At 43.7% G+C, this 25,337-nt stretch overlaps 1 protein-coding gene across 6 annotated transcripts in view; it reads right to left on the bottom strand.

Moving 5' to 3' along the window:
• The window catches only part of ARHGAP26 (Rho GTPase activating protein 26), a 471,824-nt gene extending 448,244 nt beyond the window's left edge, over window positions 1–23,580 (bottom strand). For 2 of the 6 annotated variants that reach the window (XR_004033269.1, XM_030827197.1), the window contains exon 1: window positions 21,705–22,243. Coding sequence is in view for 4 of the 6 variants with exons in the window: in XM_030827197.1 (XP_030683057.1) it covers window positions 21,705–21,858 (154 nt within the window). In the remaining 2 variants the exon portion in view is untranslated. Of the gene's footprint in view, window positions 1–21,235; window positions 21,383–21,704 lie in introns of those variants that run through there. The other 4 variants (XM_030827217.1, XM_030827203.1, XM_030827226.1 and 1 more) reach the window with 4 other exon arrangements.
• Window positions 23,581–25,337: the final 1,757 nt, after the last annotated feature.

Consider the following 25,337-nt stretch of genomic DNA (forward strand, 5'->3'; position numbering starts at 1 on the left):
GTAACTGTGGTACTAGATCCCTGCACGGTCAGTACCCTGGAGGAGAAGGAGGAAAAAAAATGTGGGTCAATAAGTCTCTAGTGCTTAGATGTCACCAAACAGGGCATCTGTGTGAGCAAAAATAGAGTGGAGGTGATGCTGTTCCTTCTCTGTCCCTACCCACTCTACCTAAGAATGGTAGTGTTCCACAAAAAAACACAGAAGCTGAGCCCAAGAGAGAGACAGAGACAGTCTCTTCTGCTTAAATTTTACTTAGCAAGCCTAAAAAATAAGAAGCTCTATGGGAGGCACTGTCTTTTGTTTGCTAAATTCCTGTTAAGGCCCATTTATGCACATGGAACTATCCAAATGAACTGATATTAAATCTTGCAAAAGATCACTAAAGATTTCAGATAAATTTTGTGCAGAAACTATGCCCTGAGGGTATCTACTGGAAGAACAAGAGATGTGGTTCCAACACAGAAACACTGTCAGCAAACAACGTATGAGAGGCCTGAAATATGGACAAAGACAGGAGAAACTTCTTTTTAATTTTAAAGGAAAGTGAAAAATGACTCTTTTGTAATTGATTAGGAGGCTTATAAAGCGTACCTTCCCATTTGTGCTACTATGACTAAAATGATTTGTCAAAACTTAACACCTTTTTTTTTTTGAGATGGGTTTTGCTCTTGTTGTCAAGGCTGGAGTGCAATGGCGCGATCTCGGCTCACTGCAACCTCTGCCTCCCGGGTTCAAGTGATTCTCGTCCCTCAGCCTCCCAGATAGCTGGAACTACAGGCGTGTGCCACCATGCCTGGCTAATTTTTGTGTTTTTAGTAGAGACAGGGTTTCACCATGTTGGTCAGGCTGGTTACAAACTCCTGACCTCAGGTGATCCACCCGCCTTGGCCTCCCAAAATGCTGGGATTACAGGTATGAGCTACCATGCCCGGCCAACTTAACACCTTTAAATACGAGGGGTAGGGAGGAGAATATACACTCTAATATTCAAAATCTCTCTTTTTAAAGCAGTTTTATATAGACAAACAAACAGCTTTGTCAATTTAAGAGTTGGCCATCAGTCCATTTCTTCTAGGTGTGAAGATTAGGAAAGACATCAATTCACTGAAAGTCAACTGGCCCAGCCAAGCAGACCTGGCCTTCCTGCATAGTGCTACTTATGAAACAGATTTAGAAACATTCAATTTCTCTCCCCTTTCCCCTACTGATAAAAGTAAAGCAATAAAGACCTAAGAGAGAAATAGAATGAGCACACCGGCAAAAGAATGGGAGAGGAGATGGAGGCTGGTGACAGCATTAATCTACACTTAGTTCTGATTCTTGCTTCTTTTAACTCATCATTTCTTGGGCTATCCCAAAGGAAGCCAGATGCCACCCTATCAGAGCAGTTACACCTGGTTTAGCCAAGACAAAAGGCTGAGGCAGGAGAATCGCTTGAACCTGGGAGGTGGAGGTTGCAGTAAGCCGAGATCGTGCCACTACACTCCAGCCTGGTGACACAGCGAGACTCTGTCTCAAAAAAAAAAAAAACTTTAAAGCAAAATAAACCCTAAGGAGAACCAAGAGATGCTTGAGGCCATCAACACTCAGAGTTGCTTCTAGAAAAAAGTCAAGTGGTTGAGAAGGGCCCTTTAAAGGAACATTTGACATTTATTCAACATGCAGTGGGGAGTTTAGAGGGTGAGAAGTACCATAAAGACTATTAAATGGGGTAACGAGATAGAAGGGGAAGGATGGGACAACTACCTGAGACTTTAGGTCAGGTGGTCAGAGGAGGACTCTTTGAGAGGACCTTTGGCTGAGACTTGAAGGATGAAAAGCTGATGACATAAAAATCTGTAGCAAAGGCATTCGAGAGGAACAGCAAGAAAAGGTGGCGGGAAAGTGCTCAGAGCATCAGAGGAATCTGAGGTCAGCCAAGCTTAAGCACAGTGAGGTAGAAAGAGGAAGGTCAGAGAGGCATTAGGTAAGGTAGGCAGAAGCCTGATCATACAAGGCCACATGAACCATGGTAAGGTATCAGAACTGTATGACGAATGGCATGGGAAGCCACTGGGAAATTCTGGATGAGAAAGAGTGGAATAAGGTTTATGACTTCTAAAATATTGGTCTGCCTACCATGTAAAAAATGGATTCTATCTTACCAAGATCACTAAGGTTCCAGGTGGTCATGATTCCAATGAGTAGGAATATCATTCTGCCTACAAAAATAGAAGGTGAAATATGATGGGAAAAAATACTATCCAGAAGAGTGTTTCCTTTAATAAAGGAATGCCTGACAATTTTCAACACTATGATCACCAACTATAGGCCCAGAATGGAAGGTCATTCAGCCCCTCAGAGAAGTGTTCTCTGACTACATAATCTAAAGTTGCCTCTACCCTCTACCATCCATCACTCAGTGTTATCTTATTTCCATTGTGGTACTTTACACTATCCAGTAGCATCCTGCTTACTTGTTTACTTGTTTGTCTGCCCACAGAAATAAAAGCTCCAATAAGGCTGGAATTTAATCTTGTTCAAAGCTAACCCCTCAACACTACAACAATGCCTACCATACAGCTAGAGTACAATAAACATTTGTTGGCTGGATTAATAAAGACCTTATCTTGATTTGTATTCAAAAAAAATTCTACTAGTCCCAATTCTAGATTCCTTTCTAGGGCAATCAGCTTCTTATGTGGGTTGTTATAACTGAAATGACTTCAGAAATTCAGCAGAGATTAGGAAAGAGTGCTCTGGTCCTGGATACATAAGGAAAGAAGGGTTCCCTTGTCCTAGATCCCATCATAACCCAGTCTAGATATGTTTTGGAGTGTCTTGTGCTGTTGTTTACCCCAGAACCGCCCAAGTGTTCGAGTCTGCTGAGTGGCAGGAGTGTGTATGGGTGGGGGTGCGAGGAAATGTAAACTTCTAGTGCTGAGAACGGAAATAATTCATGACCAGGGAATAGAAATCAGTCCTTAACACAAACAATTATATAAATAAGGCAACTTTTTGTTAAGTACTACAACAGACACTTACATTAGACTCAAAGAAGTACTCTCTTAAGTAATCACCTCTGGGTAGTGAGATAGGTTGGGATGGGAGGGGCTCTCATGTGATGTGTTGCTTTTATAATGATTTTTGATAACTCAGCCTCCCAAACAGTCCAGAAAAGATTGCAGAATCTTGTGACTAGATAGATTTAAAACCAAGACGTCTGGATTAAATTCAATATAATACTGGCCAGAGTACGAGGCCTACTGTAATTTCTAGAGATAATTATGAAGATTTATCTCCACTGAGCAAGCCAGAGATTCAGATGTAGAGACAGCAGAGAGACAATTTGTTTAAATGTCTATACTATTACTATCTCACAAAAGGTGAAAATAATGAGTGATTAGAGTAGCAATAGCTGCTACATTTTTGTGTCTGCTGCTTTGCACGTGCTACCCCATTTAACCCTTCCAATGCTCCCAAGTAAGCACTTGTGTCTCCATTTTGTAAATGAGAAAACAAGATTTAAGGGCTGGGCTAACAATTTATAGTCAGCAGTATAACAATAGTTCCACGCAAAAGGGTTGGCATTAGATCAAGGTTCAAATTCTGACAATAGCACTTTTTAGTTGTCTGAGACACTTAATCTCTCTATGCTTCCATTGCTAGTCTATAAATGAACAGAGCAGTATATACTTCATTAAGACTGTTGTGAAGGTTCAATGAAATAAAGTTTATAAAACACTTAACAAAAGCATCTGACTCACAGAAAACACTTAAATGGTGGAGATATTCTACTGCGGTTGTCCCTTAGTATCTGTGGGGCATTGGTTCCAGGACTCCCAACAGATACCAATATCTATGGATGCTCAAGTCCCTGATATAAAATGGCACAGTATTTGCATATAACCTAAGCACATCCTCCCATATACTTTAAATCATCTCAAGATTACTTATAATATCTAATACAAGGTAAATGCTCTGTAATAGTTGTTGTACTGTATTGTTTAGGGAATAATGGCAAGGAAAAAATGTCTGAACATGTTCAGTAATGATGCTCTTTTCCCAACCCAATATTCTGGATCTGTGGTTGGTTGAATCCCCAGATGAGGAACCCACAGATACAGATGGTCAACTGTACTATTAGTATGGTTCAAATAAATTTAAATCATGCTTTCAACATATGAAATTTGTTATTCTGTGACACTCTGGTAAGGTATCTTCTCTTTGTCCCCAAGGTTCTGCTAAACCAGCAACAAAAAAATGGGGTGGGAGTCGGGAAGCAAGCAGAGAAATGGGAGCTGGTTTTAAAAGAACTGATTAATTGGCCGGGCGCGGTGTCTCGTGCCTGTAATCCCAGCACTTTGGAAGGCCAAGGTGGGTGGATCACTTGAGGTCAGGAGTCCGAGACCAGCCTGGCCAACATGGCGAAACCCCATCTCTACTAAAAATACAAAAATAAGCTGGGCATGGTGGCAGGTGCCTGTAATCCTAGCTACTGGGGAGGCTGAGGCACGAGAATCACTTGAACCTGGAAGGCAGAGGTTGCAGTGAGCCGAGATCATGCCACATGCCACTGTACTCCAGCCTGGGCAATAGAGTAAGACTCCGTCTTAAAAAAAAAAAAAAAAAGAATTGGTTAATAATCATGGACAAAAGAGAGAGAGATATAACCTAACCATCCAGAAATAGGCCACCAGTTCAAAAAGTCTTCACACAATATACTTGGAGTATTATGTAGCCACTAAAAACCATCTTACAGAGTAGTTAATGATACATAGGGATAATCATGAACTGTTGAAAAGACTATAAAACCAAAATGACAATCTCTAATCAGTACTATAGGCATAATTTGCATTTTATTTTATCCATCTGTAATTTCTAAATTTTCTCTAATGAACATGTATTGTCTATATAATCATGTTATCTAAGAAAAAATACAGGTTTTTGGATTGCTTTTTTTCCTTTTAATGACTAACCTATGTAGACAGAAAGTCAGGGGAAGGCAGAAGGGTCAGCCTGCTCCTTTGGTGTTGGTGGCTTTGTCAGTGGCTTTGTCAGCTGTGGGCTTGGCTGTCCAAGGGAGGGAGATGTAAGCCATCTATCTTATCCACGTCTCACTGTATATGTCCAAAATACATTCTCCCTGGAGATTCTAGATAGAGCACCTGCAAAGACTCAGATCTCATACCCAGTTTCCTGACCTCCCCAAATAGGTTTCTAGGTCCCTAATTGGCATTAAAAATACATAATTATTTCTGGAGCTGTTCAACTAACCCAAATAACATGCTCTCATTCCATGTCCCCAAATTTCTCTTCTTGAAATATAAATCATTGACCTACTTTGTTAAAGACCATTTGAATGGCACTCTCCCACCCCAACGATAAAAATGGGACACTTGACACTGTCATCAGGTCCCATTAGAGAGGTAGAAAATAAGCCACTAAATGTTACCCATCAGAACAGCTAACCAATGAGCCAGATGTTCTGTGCCCACCCTGGTTCTGAGCACAAACTCTCACTCTGAAATGTAACACAGGAAGTATAACAGGAAAGGGAGCCCTAGGCAGTGCTGTTTACCTAGATGAGACCACTCACAGTCCGACTAAGAGTTCTCTAGAACCAGAACGTCTTAGTCACCTCAAATCTGAGAGTCATTTTAGCTATAATTACAGAACTCCAAGCCAGACACGGTGGCTCATGCCTGTAACCTCAGCACTTTGGGAGGCCAAGGTGGGCGGATCACGAGGTCAGGAGTTCGAGACCAGCCTGGCCAACATGGTGAAACCCCTCTCTACTAAAAATACAAAAATTAGCCAGGTGTGGTGGCATGTGCCTATAATCTCAGCTACTCGGGAGGCTGAGGCAGTAGAATTGCTTCAACCCGGGAGGCAGAGGTTGCAGTGAGCCAAGATCACACCACTGCACTCTAGCCTGGGCGACAGAGCAAGACTCCATCTCAAAAAAAAGAAAAAAAGATTCTAGAACTCCAGAAATCTGTTTCAGGTCATTTCCATTTACCAAAGGCTTTGTTTTCTCCATAACTGAGATATCAGGGATGAATCCCAGCTACTCAGGAGGCTAAGGTGGGAAGATCATTTGAGGCCAGGAATTTGAGAACAGCCTGAGCAACACAGCAAGATCCTATCTCTAAAAACACTTTTTTAAACTTAGCTGAGCATGGTAGCATGCTCCTGTAGTCCCAGCTACTCAGGAAAATGAAGTGGGAACAACACTTGAGCCCAGGAGTCCGAGGCTGCAGTGAGCTACGATCACACCACTGCATTCCAGCCTGGGTGATAAAGGAAGACCCCAAGTCTTAAAGAAATTAACTTTTTAAAAAATGTATTAGGGCCAGACACCATGGCTTACACCTGTAATCCCAGCACTTTGGGAGGCCAAGGCAGGAGGACCACTTGAGGCCAGGAGTTCTAGACCAGACTGGGCAACATACTGAGATCCCCATCTCTACCAAAAAAAAAAAAAAAAAAAAATGTTTTTTAGTTAGCCAGGCATAGTGGCACAAGCTTGTAGTTCCAGCTACTTGGGAGGCTGAGGTGGGAGGATTGCTTGTGCCCAGAAGTCTGAGGGTACAGTGAGCTATGATTGTACTACCACCCTGGGTGACAAGACTCTATTTAAAAAAAAAAAAAAAGATACTAGGGATCAGTCACCTCTCTGGTCCTTTGGCAAGGCAAGAGAGAGATCGGAGAAGGCCAGACACAGTGAACAAACGAGGGGGGTGTGTGGGGAAAGATGAAGGGAAAGAAAAAGAAGGGAGGAAAGCAAATGAGAGAAAGAGAAAACATACAGATGGTAGAAAACATGTTCTCTACATTTGGACTAGAATTTCCTAGAACAATGCAAGGTTGCTAGTGAAGAAGAAGGGCTTTCCTGTTAAGACCACTGACACCCCCAAACATCACCATTTCAGCACATAAAAAATTTACTTTTGTCAATAGTCCCTAAAATGGTTAAAGCTGAAACCCTCAAATGCAACCAGCCAAATCAGGATAGTACTGGACATTTTTTTCCTCTGTAGAAATGAAGGAATGCATCTACCTACTGGATTTGGGGTACCCATTCTCAAGCAGAAATAACACGCTCTCGTTCCCATTACCCTCTCTAAAGCAAGATGAACACCAAGGGACAGACAAGACAAAAGAAGTGTGAAACCAGAGGCCTACAGGCCCCCTCGGCAGTGAGTGTGCATTAGTCAGGTTGCACTAGTAAATCTGTCAGAGGACAAGAATGTGTGAAGAGCAAGAACAGTGCCAGGTCGGAACATCCTGGTGTTGGAACTGCAGCATTCTGAGGAGCTGCAAATTGTTTGGATGCAATGAAGGAAAAGGGCATGTGGCTTCACAAGATCAAGAGACGAAGCAGATAGGAGAGTACCACACTTGGAGACAGGAGTTAAAAATCCTAAGGAATCCCAGCACTTTGGGAGGCCAAGGCGGGCGGATCACGAGGTCAGGAGATCGAGACCATCCTGGCTAACACGGTGAAACCCCGTCTCTACTAAAAATACAAAAAATTAGCCGGGTGTGGTGGTGGGTGCCTGGAGTCCCAGCTACTCGGGAGGCTGAGGCAGGAGAATGGCATAAACCCAGCAGGGAGGCGGAGCTTGCAGTGAGCCAAGATTGCGCCACTGCACTCCAGCCTGGGCGACAGAGCGAGACTCCATCTCAAAAAAAAAAAAAAATCCTAAGGAAGTAGTTGCCTAGGGATGGGAGGTAGAGATGGAAAGAATAGCAGATATTAGCTAAGGAGTACAGGATTGCTTTGGGGGAATGATGAAAATATGCTAATATTAATCGTGAAGATGAATGCAAAATCCTGTGCATATACTAAAAGCCATTGAATTGTATGCTGCAAATGGGTAAATTGTGTGGTGTGAACTGTATCTCAAAAAAGCTGTTTTTAAAAAACATCATCCATGGTCTCTGCCTACCATCGCCTACCCCCATGCTGCCCATTTGGGGAGCTCAGTAATATGGCTGATTGAGACAGCACATTAAGAGATATGAGTCATCCTTTTCCAGTTTGACATTTTACAAGTTTCTTGCTTAACCATCAAAAAACACTTAAATTGTCTTTCTTAAAGAGACTCAGTTTAGGGGCAGTAAGGATTAGACTCCTTAGGAAAACAAGCAAAATTTAAGTTATCTTCAACTGGTGATCATCTTCATGTACAAATTACATACGGTTTCAAGCACAAAATCCCAAGCAAGCCCCATTGGGCTGTGTCTTTTCCTTGCAGTATGGTATGAAGTTGCGCTGGCCAGGAGAGGTGGGGGAGATGAGAAGCAAGCCAAAGTTATATCCCAAAAGACACGGAGGCCAAAAGCTATCAGTTCCACTCCAATTTCCTATGCAATGGAGCAGAGCTTCCCTGCTGGGGAACCGATTACAAGCATGCTGGCTACATAAGAGGAAACAGGCTTTCTTTCCAGAGAGAAACCCATTTTGCTGCTCTAAACAGAGCTGGCAACATGGTAGTCTGCTGACCTTGCACACTGAACTCAGGGCAGCTTCGGTCAGAAGGCCAGGAGATTGCGGCAAGGCCTGGCCAGCAGACACAGATGCAGCAGGAGCATCTGGAAGCCGAAGCCTACAGATGCTGAGGCACTCGTCTCCAGTGCCTGCCCTGGTCTCTACAATGACATATTGTCCACAGCAGGGGTTGTGTGGCTGATGATCTGCTGGGTAAGTCGCCCACGGTAAAGTCTGTGTCAAACATTTCAGTGCACTAGTCAGATACAAATGCAAGAAAATCTTATTTTTGGAAGAGCAACCCACAGATTTTCTTAAGAAGCAAACAGCAGAGTGAAAGCAGCACTAATTTCCTGGTGGTGACACCCTGGGATCACACCAGCAGCAGCTGTGGTCTGCCCAGTCATCCAGCCCTGCTTTAACAGGGTGAGAACCAGCTGAGATCAGAACAGAGAGAGCAGTATTTGCCAGAAATGAGTTGCCCAGGGGCACCTCCAGGTAGAAGGGGGAGATCAGCTCTCTCTGGGTTTAAGGCATCTCAGCTCCAGAGCCATCAGCCAGTCTCTTCTCCTCCTCTCCCCAGATCCTGAGTTCCCCTTGCTGTGCAACAGCTCAACCAGCTCATTATGCTTCCTGAATGTTTTTAAAGGAAAAAAAAAAATGTGAAACATAATTACAGGCTCTGACCCCAAATGACTTTAACCCTGACAAGAGCACCCAAGACTCACTGTGGGAATACAGTTTCCCTGTGATTGCCCAGGAGCAAAAGTTTCCTTTCAGGAGCTCCCCCACATCCGTTGGCAATGCTGCAGAAGAGTTCCCGCTCACAGGCCAAGCTCACGGAACAACTGGATCCCAGGCGTGGAGCCACACTGGCTGACATGTTCTCAAGCTGCTAGAACTTTTACACTTCTGAAACCCTCCTGCATCATTCCTAGGCCTGCAGTAATGCAAACACCCTCCAGATATCTGAGATGTGCCCACATGAGGCTGGAGAGCACAGCTGTGCACATTAAGGGAGAACAGGATTTGGGGACTAGATTTATGCAGAATCTCTTCTGACCTATTTAGACTTAATGTGTGGTCCAAGGACTCCCACCATGCAAATCACTTGGGGCGAGATGGAAGGGAGTAGGGGCTGGGTTACAGGAAATTCGGGTTTCCAGACCTGCCTAGAGCTCATGCATCAGCATTTCCTTGGGTAAAGCCAGAGAATCTGCAGTTAGGGGAATTCTTATACACCTTCACTTTTAAGAACCACTATCTTACAAGGACACTCTAAAGGCAGATTCCAATAACAGGTCACTTACCACAGGCCTGCTTACACTGCTAAGCACAATATCTACAATTATCTCAGCTGTTCCTCACAATAACATTGTAAGGTATAATAGATATTTATTATCCTCCCCTGCACTTACGCTGCTTTCTCCAGTTTCATCTCCAAAGGTCAAATCCAAAGGCCTCTAAACAGTCCTCACCTAAACTGGCCAGGATGAAACACCAAGTCATCAAAGCCTCTCCAACTCTCTGCTACCCACCTGCTAAATGTGGACGCTACCCATGGTTTCGGCTTCCACTCTCTTCTCTCACTCCATGCCAGGCATTCTTCACCCTTGCTGCGCATTAGAATCACCTGGGGAGCTTTTAAAATATCCCATGCCCAGACTGCAACCCAGCCAAATTATATCAGAGTCTCTGAAGGTGAGTCCTGAGCTCCTCAGGTGATTTCAACGGACAGCAGAGGCTGAGGACCCCTGCGTGGGTCTCACTCTTATAGATTCAGTCACTCCCAGGGCCTCAAATACCACCTGGAGAGAGCCAAACCTATACCTGTAGCCCTCATCTTCCTCCAGAGTTCCAGACTTGTGCTTCCCACAGCCTTGTGGTGTCTCCACCTGCATGCCCTGCAGGAACTCAGCAAGGACAAACCTTACTTAACTCTGTATCCCCCATCACACACCACGATTCCTCTCCTGTATGCAGTTCAGCCACCCTCCCAAGGCCTAAGAGGGAAACTCTGGAGATGCCCCTAACTCCTCTGTCATCCCTTCCTCAGGCACTATGCTGCTGACTGTGTGTTCTCTTCATCCACACCTGATCATCTACTCTCAAAAATGCCATGAATCGGCCGGGCACAGTGGCTCATGCCTGTAATCCCAGCACTCTGGGAGGCCAAGGCGGGCAGATCACGAGGTCAGGAAATCAAGACCATCCAGACTACCAAGGTGAAACCCCGTCTCTACTAAAAAAAAATACAAAAAATTAGCTGGGCATGGTGGCATGCGCCTGTAGCCCCAGCTACTCAGGAGGCTGAGGCAGGAGAATCGCTTGAACCCAGGAGGCGGAGGTTGCAGTGAGCCAAGATAACACCACTGCACTCCAGCCTGGGCAACAGAGCGAGACTCCATCTCAAAAAAAAAAAAAAAAAAAAAAGCCATGAATTTTGCATTCCACTCTATAACTTATCAGTGTTTATTTGAATATTCAAATTGTGATGCCACTGAGGAAAACAGATTTTCAGCAGACTGTATTCCCTGGCACACAGCCTCCTGCCCCACACACCTGCACCCAAGTCTAAGGAGTGCGTTGCTCCCCTCCCTTTTCCCCCGGGCGTGATGGGCAGATGGTGTCCATTCTCTCACATACTTCTGCCTTGGGACAGTGTTAAGAAGAGAATGACTCTCATACCACTGGTGAAATAGGGGATTATTTTAGGCAATACAATGACAAATACTTTTCAATGTAATGATTATGATTTAATAATTATTTGAAGATATTTAGAAAAAAATGTTAACTATATTAAACTTGCAATTTCTGAATGCAGGTTCAAAAGCTTCTTTTGAAATAAATGTATTTTGTAATGAGTAGACTTTTTTCAAAGTAAATAAATGGTGGTGAGGTGGGGCAAAAATAACAGGGGTACCCTTTACATGACTGATCATTAGTGACCACACTGCCCTCTTGGGCTTGATAAGCCTTCAGTTGCCTTTCCCACAGGCCTCTGCTCCCTCCCCCAGAGACCCTTTTAAACTGCTAGCAATCTCCCCCTTGTGCTGTGGGCTGCCTGTTTCCCTGCCTCCTCTCAAAACACTGAGCATCTAGGAGACAAGGACTGTGCCTGCTTCATGCCAGGAACCTGGCCAAAGTAGCCTTCTACATCAACAGGAGCTGGAACAGAGATGGCAGAGGACATGTGGCATGATCCTATCCTCCATCAGGGAAAAGTGCTAAGCTCTGCAGGAGAAGCTGCCAGAGAGAGATGTCACGCAAAACTCCCCACTCCCTCACCAGTTCCCAGGAATTCCAGTGCCCACAGGGAAGCTTCTATGATAGGCAAGGTGTCCCCTAGACCAGAGTCATGGTCTCCGGTCACAGAAGGCAGAAGACTGCCCTCCTTCAACAAACCTGCCGAATCTCCTGAATGTTGCACGCACCGCACAAAGATAAAAACTCAACGGCACCATCACTAGGAACACAAACAAGGTCTCCGGGATCCTACATTCAACTGATCTCTAGGTACAGCTGTCTCAGTTTAGGGAATGATTTTTGCTGTGGCTTTTAATCCCAGAATTAACAATACATACAAACTGGAAAGGGGAAAATGGAGAAAATTCTAAGTATCGTTTTATTTACAGAGACCATTCTGTAATAAACTGTCTAAAATGGTGAGTTTCCTTCCTACTCTAAAATCATGGTTTATCAAATTCAGTTCATTTAGAACTTTTCAGAAACACTACTATGAAATACTTATTAAAGTGAAAAATGTACATACCCTTTGGTCCAGCAGTTTCATTTCTAGGAATTTGTCACTCGTGCCTCATGCCAGAGGTGCCAGGATGTTCACAACACCATTACTTTCAATGGTGAAAGGTTGGAAATAATCTAAATGTTTATTATTAGGGGAATGGTTACATAAACTATATTTAATTCATACAATAGAATACAATGCAATCTAACAATGAGTGAGCTCTCTATGTACCAATGTGGAATAATATCTAATATATTAAAAGCAAAGGGTAAAACAGCACATATGGCATAACGTGTATGTGTATTTGTCGGCACATGCATAAATTACATCTGAAAAATACCAAAGAAACTGATAAAATGATGCCTCCAGAGAAAGAAGTGGGGATCAGGAGACAGGAAGCGTTGGAGGGATACTCGCATTCTCTTTTGTCTCTTTTGAATTATGAACCACTTATAGGTATTATCTATTTAGACAACCCTTTCAAAAAGAAACATAGCTATGAGTTAAAGTAAAAATGCCTTATTTTATTTGTTCGACTAATATTCATTGTCTACCCCTGACCCACAAGTGTGATAACGAGATACGCAGTCAGGAATTTGCTAAGGCTTTGGTCCTATCCGTTTGACAGTCTCCTTGGCACAGAAACAGCCAAAGTTCAACTCAGTCAGCTTGGAGATCTATCTGAAGTCTCAGAGGAGGAGGCAGTTCATATTTTCAAAGTGTTCAAATTAGCCTGCAGTAAACTTAAAAGCAGATGTGATAGCAAGATCAGATGAGTTTTGAAACTTACCAGCGGTATCTTTTCAAACCATATAAAATAGGAGTTTTTTGAGCTTTTGCTGTGTGGCAGCAGCAAGAGTCAAAGAGTAGCTACTGGCTTGGCCCAGAGAAACCAGCTAGTTAACAGTTTGGTCTGGAATTCACAAACCCCTCAAACCTTTGTCTATCTGGCAAAGAAAACACACACACACACCACCCTAACCCCAGGAATCTCCTCTTTCTAAATATAGCAGGAAACTGCCCAGTCTCCAGCTTACCCAGGGCAGCGTTCTGTGCCTTCCAACCAAGGTGAAATGAGCCAGACACAAACATGCCATGACAGCTCGTGGCCCACACCGCCAAGCTGTTTTCCTTACCATTTCCTCTCTCTCCATTCTGAGTTGCTACAAAAATGTGTAAACCCCAGTCACCATAATTTGTAAAAATTCCTCTGGCTGCTAATGCTGTTGTTCTCACCCTAAATAAACATGACTTCCTTCTTAGTCCCTGAGCCTGGAGGTTAGAATAGACTGTTAGATATGGGCAAAGCCCCATCCCATCTCCCATCTGACCTATAAGAACATGCCACTCAGAAAGCATATCGGGCAGTTCCAGGGCTAATAGGGACACATCCAATTAATTGTCATCTCTCTTTCCCTGGCACACATACACACACACTAAGTTTTTTTTTTTTTTCTATCCCTTGGTTGTTTTAGAATCAGTGTCAGTGTCTAACAGAAGGGTCTGTTAAGGATGCTTCTGATTTAACCAAAAGGTTAAGCTTCAGAAACAATCTAACATATTCAAAGGAGCACCAAATTATCAACCAGCTACAAGGACGCAAAGGACCTAAACAACAGATGTCAAAGGGCTTGTAAAAACTGGAGTCAGCAACCATTCCACTTGAAGGAATCCATCTCAGGGAAATGCTGGAATCCACACACAAAAGCAGGTGTACAAATAATCACTGCAGCACGCCTTCTAACAGTGAACAACGGAGACAATCCAAATATCCTTCAACAGGAAACTGAGTAAATACCAACTATGGCATATCCACATAAAGCTCTCTGTAGTCATTAAAAAGAATGCACTACATGCATGTACTGACATGGAAGGTCTTCAAGACAAATGATCAACTGGAAAAGCAAAACACAAAATAATCCTTATAGTATAATCCCATTTATGAAAAAAACACACAGAAAAAGGACAAGAAAAAATGCATACCAAACTGCTGACAATGATTGTTAACTAAGAAAAGGGGGTGCTCTTACGCTGTATACGTCTATACTCTTTGATGCTTGCATGAGAATGTATTCAGGAACTATCCATGTCATATTATTTTGTCTTTGCACTATAAGATTAGGTCATTCATTCATATTGTTAATTTTACCCCTAAACCTAATCCTTCCCAAGCAAACTATTTTAGCAAATAGTACCATCATTCACATAACTGCTCAGGCCAAAAATATCTGAATCATTCTAGACTTCTTTCTTTTCTCTCATAGCCCATATGCTGTGCAGCAAATCCTGTGGGCTCTACTTCCAAAAATACCCAGCCTCTGACCACCATCTGTGATGCTGCCATCCTAGCCCACGGTGCCATCACCTCTCACCTCACCTATTACAACAGCTTCCTTACTGGTCATCTTGCCTCCACTCTTGCTCCACTACACTTGGTCTCTACACAGCTGCCTACATAATCTTTTTAAAGTACGAGTACGATCGTGGCACAGCCTTCCACGGCTGCCCATCACACTTAGAATAAAACTCTTAAGTCCTTTCTAGAATTCAAGATCCCTATGACCTGGCCCTGGCCTATCTCTTCGTGCATTCGCCTTCACTCTGCTACAGTCTCAACTGGCCGCGCCACTGGCCCCCAAACATCCCACTCAATCACCCCCCAATGACTCCTACATTGGTTACCCCCATCCAAAAACCCATTACTCTAGTCTAGGGCTTTGGAGGACACGGTAAAGGCAGAGCAGGGTCTCCATATTTGCTGAACAAAACTCTTCTTCTGATGGCAAAAAATACATAATTTGAAACAGAATAGGTTATAATTTTAAAAGTTAAAACGAGGTTCACTCAGAAACTTAAATCTAGAAAAACTACTTTGACTGCTAGGTTAGTATTCCTCCACTGGCTAATTTTTAGAAACGCAATGGCCTTGACAGGATAACAAAATCCCCTTGACAACTTGCTTTCCCCAGTAGCTCAATGGTGATAACAGTTCTTCCTTGGCCGGTTCTGATTTTGTCCATTGAGAGGGCTTGGATCATTAGCTTATGCAGGCCAGAATTAGGAAGTCCAGCCTGTGGTATCTGCCCAGAGCAATGCCCACTGGCCTAACAAGAGCAGAAATCTGAACCACAACCTCATAAGAACCACTTTCCTAATTCCTGAGATCCTGAAACCGATCAGTTAAATACATCTAAGGTGGAAGCACATAGAAACAAATAGTCCCCAAAAGACGGCAAATGGAGAAAATATACTAAGTGCTGTTCACTTAATCATCAAAAGTTTTATGGGACAAAGTAAAGGAAAAAAAAGATCTGAATAGACATTTCAGCAAAGATGATGCACCAATGGCCAACAAACACATGAAAAGGTGCTCATCCTCACTGGTCACCAGGATAATGCAAATTAAAACCACAATGAGATACCACTTCACACCCACTAGAGTGGCTACAATCAAAAAGAAAGACAACAACAAGTATTGGTGAGGATGTGGAGAAATCAGAATCCTCATACATTGTTGGTGGGGATGTGAAACGGTGCTTCTGTTATGGAAAACAGCATGGTAGGTTTTTTAAATAAACGCAAGTTTAAATTAAACTTAAACATAAATTTACCATACAACCCAGCAAAATTCTACTCCTAGGTAAAAAATGAAATTAGAAGTGAAAACATATATACACATGAAGACACATATGCAAACATTCATAGCAGCATTATACATAAGAGCAAAAAACTAGAAATGACCCAAATCATCAGCTGGTGAATGGATAAACAACTTATGGTTTACAAAATGGAATATTTTCTAGCAATAAAAAGGAACAAACTACATCATGCTACAACACGATGAGCCTCAAACACAGCATGCTTAGTTAAAGAAGCCAGATGCATAAGACTACATATTATATGATTCCATTTAGCTTAATTTTTCAGAGAAGATAAATCTATAGAGACAGAAAATAGTAGATCAGTGGTTGTATGAGGCTTCAGGCAAAAATGCAGTGCCTGCAAATGAGCATGAGAAAGCTTTTTGGGGTGCTAAAAATGTTCTAAAACAGGACTAGGATGATGGTTGCATAACTCTGTAACTACAAACCACTGAATTACACACTTAAGAAAAGTGAGTGGCTAGGAGCCATGGTTCATGCCTGTAATCCCAGCACTTTGGGAGGCCAAGACGGGAGGATTGCCTGAGGCCAGGAGTTCAAGACCAGCCTGGGCAATAACAAAGTGAGACCCCCAGCTCTACAAATAATAAAAACAATAAAAAATAAAATTTTAAAAGGTGAATTTTATGGAATGTAAATTATAATTCAATTAAGCTTTTATGAAAAATTTCCCCAAAAACATGCTGACCTGAAGCAAGTAACTGCTTTGAAAGGAATAAATATAAATATAATGTTCTTTTGAGAGACAACCATGATAAATTGGTATGTCAGTTCCAAGTGTTAGTGATCATGCTGAAGGGAAACGAAATGGAAAGAAAAAAATATGTTTTTATGACTTTAAAAGAGAAAGAATAATCTTTCTTAATGATAGCTGTTGATAATTAAAACTCAACAATAAGATATTTAGCCATGAAAAGAAATGAAATCCTAACACATGCTTTTAACATGGATGAACCTTGAAAATGTTTTGCTAAGTGAAATAAGCCAGATATTTATGACAAATATTGTATAATTCCACTTATAAGAAGTACATAGAATAGGCAAATTCATAGAGACAGGAGAATAGAGCTTACCAGGGTTGGGGGAGGGGAAAGTGGGGAGTTATTGTTTAATGGGAACAGAGTTCCAGTTTGAGATTATGAAAATGTTCTCTAAAGAGATAGTAATTATACAACATGGTGAACATGCTGAAAACCACTGAATTATATACTTAAAAATGACTAAAGTGGTAAATGTTGTGTTATGTATATTTTACAACAAACAAACCTCAACAAAGAGAAATAACCCAAATAAAAATGGGCAAAAGATCTGAAGACCCCTCACCAAAGAAGATATGCAGATGGCAAGTAAGCAATATGAAAAGATGCCAAACATTGTATGTCATAAGGAAATAGCTAAATTTTTTTAAATGAGATACCACTACACACCTAGTAGAATGGTCAAAATCCAAAACACAGACAAAACCAAGTGCTGAGCAGAATATAGAGCAACAGGAACTCTCATTCATTGCTGGTGAGAATGCAAAAATGCAAAATGAACTCTCATTCATTGCTGGTGAGAATGGAAGCCAGTTTGACAGTTCCTAAAAAAACTAAACGTACTATTTTATTTTATATATATATATATATATAACTATATAATCTAACAATTATACTCCTTGGTATTTACCCAAATGAGTTAAAAACTTATTTCCACATATAAACTGCATGCAAATGTTTATATCAGCTTTATTCATAATTGATAAAACTTGGAAATGACCAAAATGTCCTTCAATAGATGAAAGGATAAACTATGGCACATCTAGACAACAGAATATTATTCAGCAATAAAAAGAAATGAGCTACCCAGCCATAAGAAGACATGAAAGAACCTTGAGTACACATGGCTAAGTGAAAAAAAGCCAATCTGCAAAGGCCACATACTGTTTAGTTCCAACTACATGACATCCTGGAAAAGGTAAAACTGGAGAGACAGTAAAAAGATTAGTGGTTGCCAGGGGTTAGTGGGGAGGGAGGGATGAACAGGTGGAGCACGTAGGATTTTTAGGGTAGTGAAAGTATTCTGTATGATACTATGATGTTGGTTATATGTCATTATACATTTGTCAAAATCCACAGAATGTACAACACGAAGAGTGAGTCCTAATGTAAATTATGGTCTTTAGTTAATAATGTTATATTGATATTGGTTCATCAACTATAACAACTGTACTATGCTAATGCAGGATGTTAGAAATAGGGGCAACTGGAAGGGACAGGTATGAGGTACTATGTGAGAACTTTCTACACTTTCCACTCAATTTTTCTGTGAATCTAAAACTGCTCTTAAAAAAAAAAAGTCCATTAATGATTTTAAGTGCAAGGGAGGAGGGTTTAAGCCAAAGTCAATGAGTTGAGAACTACAGATTGGATGCAAATTTATTCAGTCCAACTAAGAACACAGAATGGAGTAAAATGAAAGGATTTTTTTCAGCCAGTGTTATATAAAAACTACAAAACTTTGTTTGAATTTAATTTGCTGTCATTTATGTTTGTATGAGTAATATTCAAAATGTCAATTACTACCATTTACTAATAATTAGGAAATGCCTTTGATTTTCTTTATTCACAAGGTACTGAAGCAAAGCAAAGGATCTGGGGAAAATATTTTGCTACCCAACTCCACATCCATTTGTTCCATTAGGATTTTCTGAGTAACATAATTACCCCTAAACAAAGCAGGTTGGCATCGAACATCCTTTGAGAGTTTATGCCATTCAAGAAGCGCTTATGTATTGCGAAACACCTATGCTTAATTCTAACAAGTACAAAAGGGTGACAGGCTTTAAAGCATGTAGCTCAATGCTGACCTTTTTACTCTTGCTTTAAAAGGCAAAGAGGATGAACCACTTACTTACCTTACTGAATCACACCAAGAACAGGTTTTTGGCCTCTCTGTTCAATGCTATATTACTCAGTGAAAAGACAATCACTGATAATCATTCAGTGCTACCCCCAAAAGAAACTCGGCTGCTTTACAAAGCCAAGACATATTCAGCCACTCTCATCTGTCCCTCTAGCCTTCAAAGCCCGTGATGGAGAAAAAACTCCAAAACTTCAGAGGATAATACAAAATCTTAGCTGGTCTTTGCTACCCAGGGCTCGGAGTCTAAAAAACAACTGGCAATATTTTCACTTAATCAAGCACCTGCTGCATGTTTCTCCTTTACGGGATCTAGATCTACAAAGAATTTGCATCTCCATTGCCAGCATCTCATTCATAAAGTGGAAGTAATAGTAACAATGATCTACCTGAACTTTGGCAATCCCTAGAGGACAGTTTTATTGCCTATGATTAACACTCAAAACCAAGCTAAATCCAAAGAGCTAGAAATACTAGGTATAAAATAACTGTAAAATAAAATAAAATATGGCTATAAAATAAAGCCACAAAGGTTTAGAGCTATAAGAGAACATAGATTATCTAAACCCAGTGTTTATATAATTATGTATTTATGTTTAAGTTGTACTTGGAAAACACTTCTGTTTATAGATGTAATAAACATGACTGAAGAAAAATAATACACGAACATTAATATAGTAGTATATAATGTAGCAAGCATCTCATGATATCAGAATGTCTGAAATCCAGGACACAATGGTTGACTCCACCCTCTATTTTTAGAGGTCACCTGACCTGATCAAGTAGTAGTTAGTAGTAGTAGAATACATTAGTAGAGCTGGACGTAGAAAGAACACTCAGATCCCCATCAGTCTTTCCTCCAGATTATAGGGCTGATCCATTCCATTAGACAGCTTAAATAACCCTTCAACTCTATCACTGCAATGTTTCTTCCTACCAAAGAATTCTTGCCCCAAAAAACTAGTGGTAGGAAAACTGCCAGTCACCCAAACGCACCCTCCTCAGATTCAATGCCAAAATAGAAAATACAAGTCCAAATTCTAGGGCTTGGTGCAAGAGGTTCCATTCCGCACAAGTGAGATGGGGCAGAAGTAAGAGTTCTGCACTGGCAGGGACTCCATCTCTGGCTCAAACCAGGTGGATTCAAAAGCTCTAGTCCTGCTGCTGGAGCTGTGTGACTCAGAGGTAGTGCTTCCCCCAGTCTCTGTTTTCTCATTTGCAAAATGAAATCTAAGCACATGAGATAATTATATGTGAAGCAGTGCCTGGAATGAAGTACACCTCTGTAAGCACAGGAATAGCAAAATATTCACTCCTACACCCTTAGTGCCCAGTGCAGTACCCAGTACACCACAATCACACCAAAAGTTTGCTGAGTGAAGCAGAGAACCCACTAAAGCCAGCCTGAGGTTCAATCAAAATTCCTGGGCCCAACCTGTAAGTGGGCCCCTAACTTACTCCAAACCAGGGACCCACATCCCCTAAACCAAGAATGGCCTTGATTATTGACAAAGGAAGGGTCTGTTCATATGTTTCAGGTAAGGCGCAGTCTAAGAATCTGCCTCTAAGAAGCCTCATCACATCACAGTCCTGTGTTCATTTCATCCCAAAAGATTGGCAATTTGGGCTGCCCTGGCATTCCATTGTCTCTCTCTTCATTTTTAGAAGCAACAAGCTGACAAAATGACATCTCAGGCACCTGACTTTTGTAAGTGCCCTTTAAAGAGGCCTGGGAACAATTCCCACAGCTACGGCTCTACTCTGCTAAGGCAACATTTCTTAGCTGAAAGGTATCACCTACTAAGAAACCCATCACAGAAACAGATACAGTAACAGAGTCAGAGACAATTCCACTATCTGCCTTCATGTGGTTCCTGATTCTTAAAACTAAAAGATGGACTGAGCTATTTTTAAATGGGGAGACTGAAAAGGCACCAAAAACGTTCTCACAATCCAAAGCACTCATCCCTAGAGCACGCTTATTTGGCCAGAAAAACTCTCTGGCTCTGCAAAAGTGAAGCAGAATGCAAAATTGCATCTCTCCCCTTGTACCAAAAGGAAAAAACGCAAAAATGGTTTTACAAAAGGTCCAAGAATCTTTGAAATACGTTTGAACTTCTTTCTGAGGATTATGGACATTCCTTCTCAGACCTTTACGTTTTCAAGGATAACGGGAGAGGTAAAAAGGAGAGCTTGGGAGCAGGAGAGGGAGAGAGTTGGGATATGTACATTCTATTTTTAAACCCTCGCCCACAGTTTAGAGTAAAGGAACACTCTGATTCTCTACTCCCACCCCTATCACCTTCTGCTAAACACAAGAATCAGAACCTGCGCACGTACTGATTCTAGATTTAGAGATTACTGGCTGCCAATACTCCAAGGAATCGCAAGCTAACCAAGCATTCCACCCAGGGAACCCGGCGGCCTGACTAGGCTGGAGCTGCGTACAGGGAGCGAAGCAGTCACAACCCGCCTTTTCCCAAGGGGAGGCAGCGCCCCCTCGGCAGGGCACGCTCCATTCTCACGGCTGGGCACTCAAGGCTGAGCAACTCTGCCCCTAAGCGAGCTGGAGCTGTGGACACGATGGTATCTGCCCGCAGGCTGCGGCGCGCTCGGCACTCTGGCCCCACTCCTGGGACACCTGCGTGCCGCGCACGCCCACGCCCACCCGCGCTGCCCCAGAGCACCACCCGCGCTGGGTCACCTCCCGACCATCCCCGAACGCAAAAGGCGGAGCGACGGGTCTCTCTCTTCATCTGATGGTTGCTGGTTCGCCCGCTTTACGTATCCTTCCTGCCTCGGAGGCGTCGACACCCGTCCCCTAGTGTACCGGGAGCAGAAACCCGGCAGACGCGCGGGCAAGCCGGGCTCAGGGCCACCTCCCAGTCCCTCCCGCCCCGGGGCTCGGGACACTCACTCTTGAGCGCGCTGATGAGTGACTTCCCGTCCTTGATGAGCTCCTTGATGAATTTGTTGGTCTTGTCCAGCTCTGCTTCGTGCGACTTGAGCGTCTCTCGGAAGTGCGGACTATCGAGGCAGCAGTCGCTGAACTCGAGCGCTGGGAGCCCCATGGTGCCCGCGGCGCCCAGCCGGGGGGCGCGCCTCCGCCGCAGCCCGGGCCGCCCGCCGCCCAGAGCACTCACGCGGCGGGACCCCGGCCGGCTCCCCCGACGGCCGCCGGCTCCACAGGTGTGGCGCTGGCTCACTCCCCGCGCGGTGTCCGCCGGCGCGCAAGACTCCCGAACCGAGCTCGGACCCGGCCGAGGGGCTGCTGCTCCGGGCGCGGGCAACGGAGCGGATCGCGAGCAGGAAACGCAGCGCGGACCTGCAGCGGCGCCGGGAAGCGAGCGAGCGGGCGAGCGAGTGCAGACACCGCCTCCCCGCCTCCTTCGCTAGCTAGCTCTCGGCAGACTCGAGCGCCCTCTCACAGCAGCCTCGGCCGCCCCACCGGCGTCTGGGCCGCTCGAACCTGCTAGCGATGACTTAATCCCCGCCGGGCCAATCAGCGCACCCTCCCCTGCCCGACCCTCAGGCCGCCCGGGGACGCCCGGCCCTTCCGCGGTCTTGATCCAATCAAAGGGGCCTGGAGGCAGGGTCTGCGGCTGGGGGCGTGGCCCTTGCCAACGCCTAGGTCCGCAGCGCAAACTCCGCCTCCTCTTGCCCTCCCAGTGTTGCAGACCCCGAAACCTAGGGGTGAGCGTTGCTGTGCACCCGCCCCCGCTACCTTGCCTGCCTGCTCCAGCCCGAATCCGAGCCGCGCATGGCGAGTCTGCTGGTCCTGGGGGCCGAAGAGCCTCGATGTGCCAAGCATGAAAAACCTGGGAACTAGGGCTGCAGTTCACCACCGCCTGCCCTGCACTGCCGGGCAACCGATTTTACACTCAAAATACAGCCCCCTGCTCCGGGAGAATCCCGAGAGACCAAACGCTCCTCTTCCAGTCAGGCAGAAAAAAAATGTTATTTGCATCTTAAAATTACCAGCTCTTGCCTGCAGTCTTCCCGCCCCCTACGGTCCGTCCCCCTCACGGCCACTCCTGCTCAGAACCCGCCCACGGCTTCCCTCAGCCGAAGGAGCTCACATCATTACTAGAATTTCAGGCGCCTGTTATTTTCCTGCTCTGCATCTAGCACAATTTTACATAATAAGATGACAGTCTACTGCCTCTCATCCTTCGCTACACGGTAAGCCCCACGAGGGCAAGTGCCCCTGCAATTTTCTTGTCCGCTGTTGCATCCTGGCACCTAGCACAGGGACTGGCATTTAATAACAGATATTGAGCACTTACTATGTGCTGTGTGTGCTACGGTGATCGATAAATGTTTGTAGACTAAATGAATGGATCCTTTCCCAGAGCCATCTCCACCTCCCACGCCCAGTGCGTTGCCCTGTAGTCCCTCTGTTCGACCGCAGGACTCAATTCTGGCATCTCACTCGTTGCACTTGTCAGGCTGGGTCCCACAGGGTGTCTAGTGCTCAATTGTTAACTCCTGGAGGATAGGGACTGTCCTTGAATAAGTTGTCTCTATGTCTAGGAACCAGCAGCCCTCCTTCAGCTACGTGGGGGCTTCATGTTTGTTTGGGTTGGTTGGTTTTTTAAATAGGTCTGCTATGTGCAGGCACTAGCCTAGATGGTAAGAATACAAAGATGAATAACAGAACGAATTTAGCTGCTGGTGGTATTAGGTGAGATGGACGCAAACAAGCAATAATCATGCCTTGTGATGGGATAGAAGGCCTGGGTGCTTGGGAACATGGATTTTTCACTCAGGAGGGGTCAGAGGTGTCCCATCTATATTAAGAAAGCAATTGATGTATTAAATTCATAAATGGAGCATGGTGGCTCACACCTGTAATCCATAGCTTTTGGAGGCCAGATGAGAGGATTGCTTGGGGTCAAGAGTTCAAGACCATCTTGGGCAACATAGCGAGACCCCCCCATCTCTACAAAAAATTGTAAAATAAATAAGTAAATGTATAAATGAATGAATGTGATCTGTTTGATAGGTGTATCTACAAATTTAGACTTGATAGCAGATCCAGACAGCTATCTGATAGATAATTACAACCCAAAAATAATTGTTCTTCACTTACCAAAGATGAGAAAGATCTAGAATGGAAACCCTATGAAAGTAAGTCCGTTTAATGCTTTATCTTGAGCACCTAAAGGTAGGTGTTCTGGTTACCTATTAATACAGAATAAGTGATATCAAAAGTTAATGGTTTAAGACAACAGCAATCATTTTATTTTTCTCTCACAATCTCTGTGGGTTAGGAATTTAGGGAAGCCAAAGGCTTGAGGTCTCTCATGTGATTACGGTTGGATGGTGACAGGAGCTGGAGGAGTGGATGGTTAGCTGGGCATCTCCCACTTTTCAGGTAGACTCAGGGCTTCTCCATATGGCCTTTCTCTGTGGCCCAGTTTAGGCTTCCTCACAGTATGGCAGCCTTAAGGCTCCAGTGTGAACATATACAGCTCACAAGGGGAAAGGTGCATCACCTTTTATGACCTAGCCTTGTGAGGTGAGAGGCCTGCAGGACTTGTTTTCCAATCACAACCCCACTGATCAAACCAGGATTCATTCCAAACGGGCTTCAGTGAAGCAGCCAGCAGAAACCAGCAGGCAAGGAAAAAAGACACTTTTAGTTGCCCTCACTGCTCATTAGCATAGAGACACTCCCACCATTGCCATGACAGTTTACAAATGCCATTGCAACAGGCCATGGCAATGGCCTGGAAGTTACCTTATATGGTTCTGGAAACTCCCTGCCCCCTTTCCAGAAAGTTCTAAATAACCCATCTCTTAATTAGCATATAATTAAAGGTAGGTATAGGTACAGCTGCCAACAACCCTATACACTGCCCATCCTGAGCACACTCCCTGTGGGATAGCCCTGTTCCACAAGGAGCAGCACTGATTCAATGAAAGTTGCTTTCTCTTACCACGGGCTTGCCCTTGAATTCTTTTCTGGGCAAAGCCGAGAAGCCTCCTGGGCTAAGCTGCAATTTTGGGCCTTCCCTGCCCTGAATCACTTGGAAGCCACATACTTCTACCACTTTCATTGGCTACAAGCAACTCATAAGCCCACCCAGATCCAAAGGGAAGGAGATTAGACTGTACCTCTTGATGGAGGAATGACAAGAATGGGAGATATTATCGTAGCTATTTCTGAAAAACGTAATCTGCCACAGTGGGCCCAGCATAAATGGTAACATTCAATACATGCTAAATGAATGAAATAAAATGTGATCCACAATTATTTCTTTTATCCCATTGAGGAATAGTAGGCAAATGTGTATAAAAAATATATATGTATTAATAATAACAACAATAATATATCAGCTACCATTTGTTAAGCTCTCAGTTTATGCCAGGCACTATGGTAAATTATTTACATGCATTTATAGCTGGCATAGTGGCGCACGCCTTTGATCCCAGCTACTCAGGAAGCTGAGACACAAGAATTGCTTAAGCTCAGGAGGCAGAGTTTGCAGTGAGCTGAGGTCGTGCCACTGCACTCCAGCCTGGGCGACAGAGCAAGGCTCTGTCT

The sequence above is a fragment of the Nomascus leucogenys genome, chromosome 2, assembly GCF_006542625.1.
Source record: "Nomascus leucogenys isolate Asia chromosome 2, Asia_NLE_v1, whole genome shotgun sequence".
In the NCBI taxonomy this organism is placed as follows: domain Eukaryota; kingdom Metazoa; phylum Chordata; class Mammalia; order Primates; family Hylobatidae; genus Nomascus; species Nomascus leucogenys.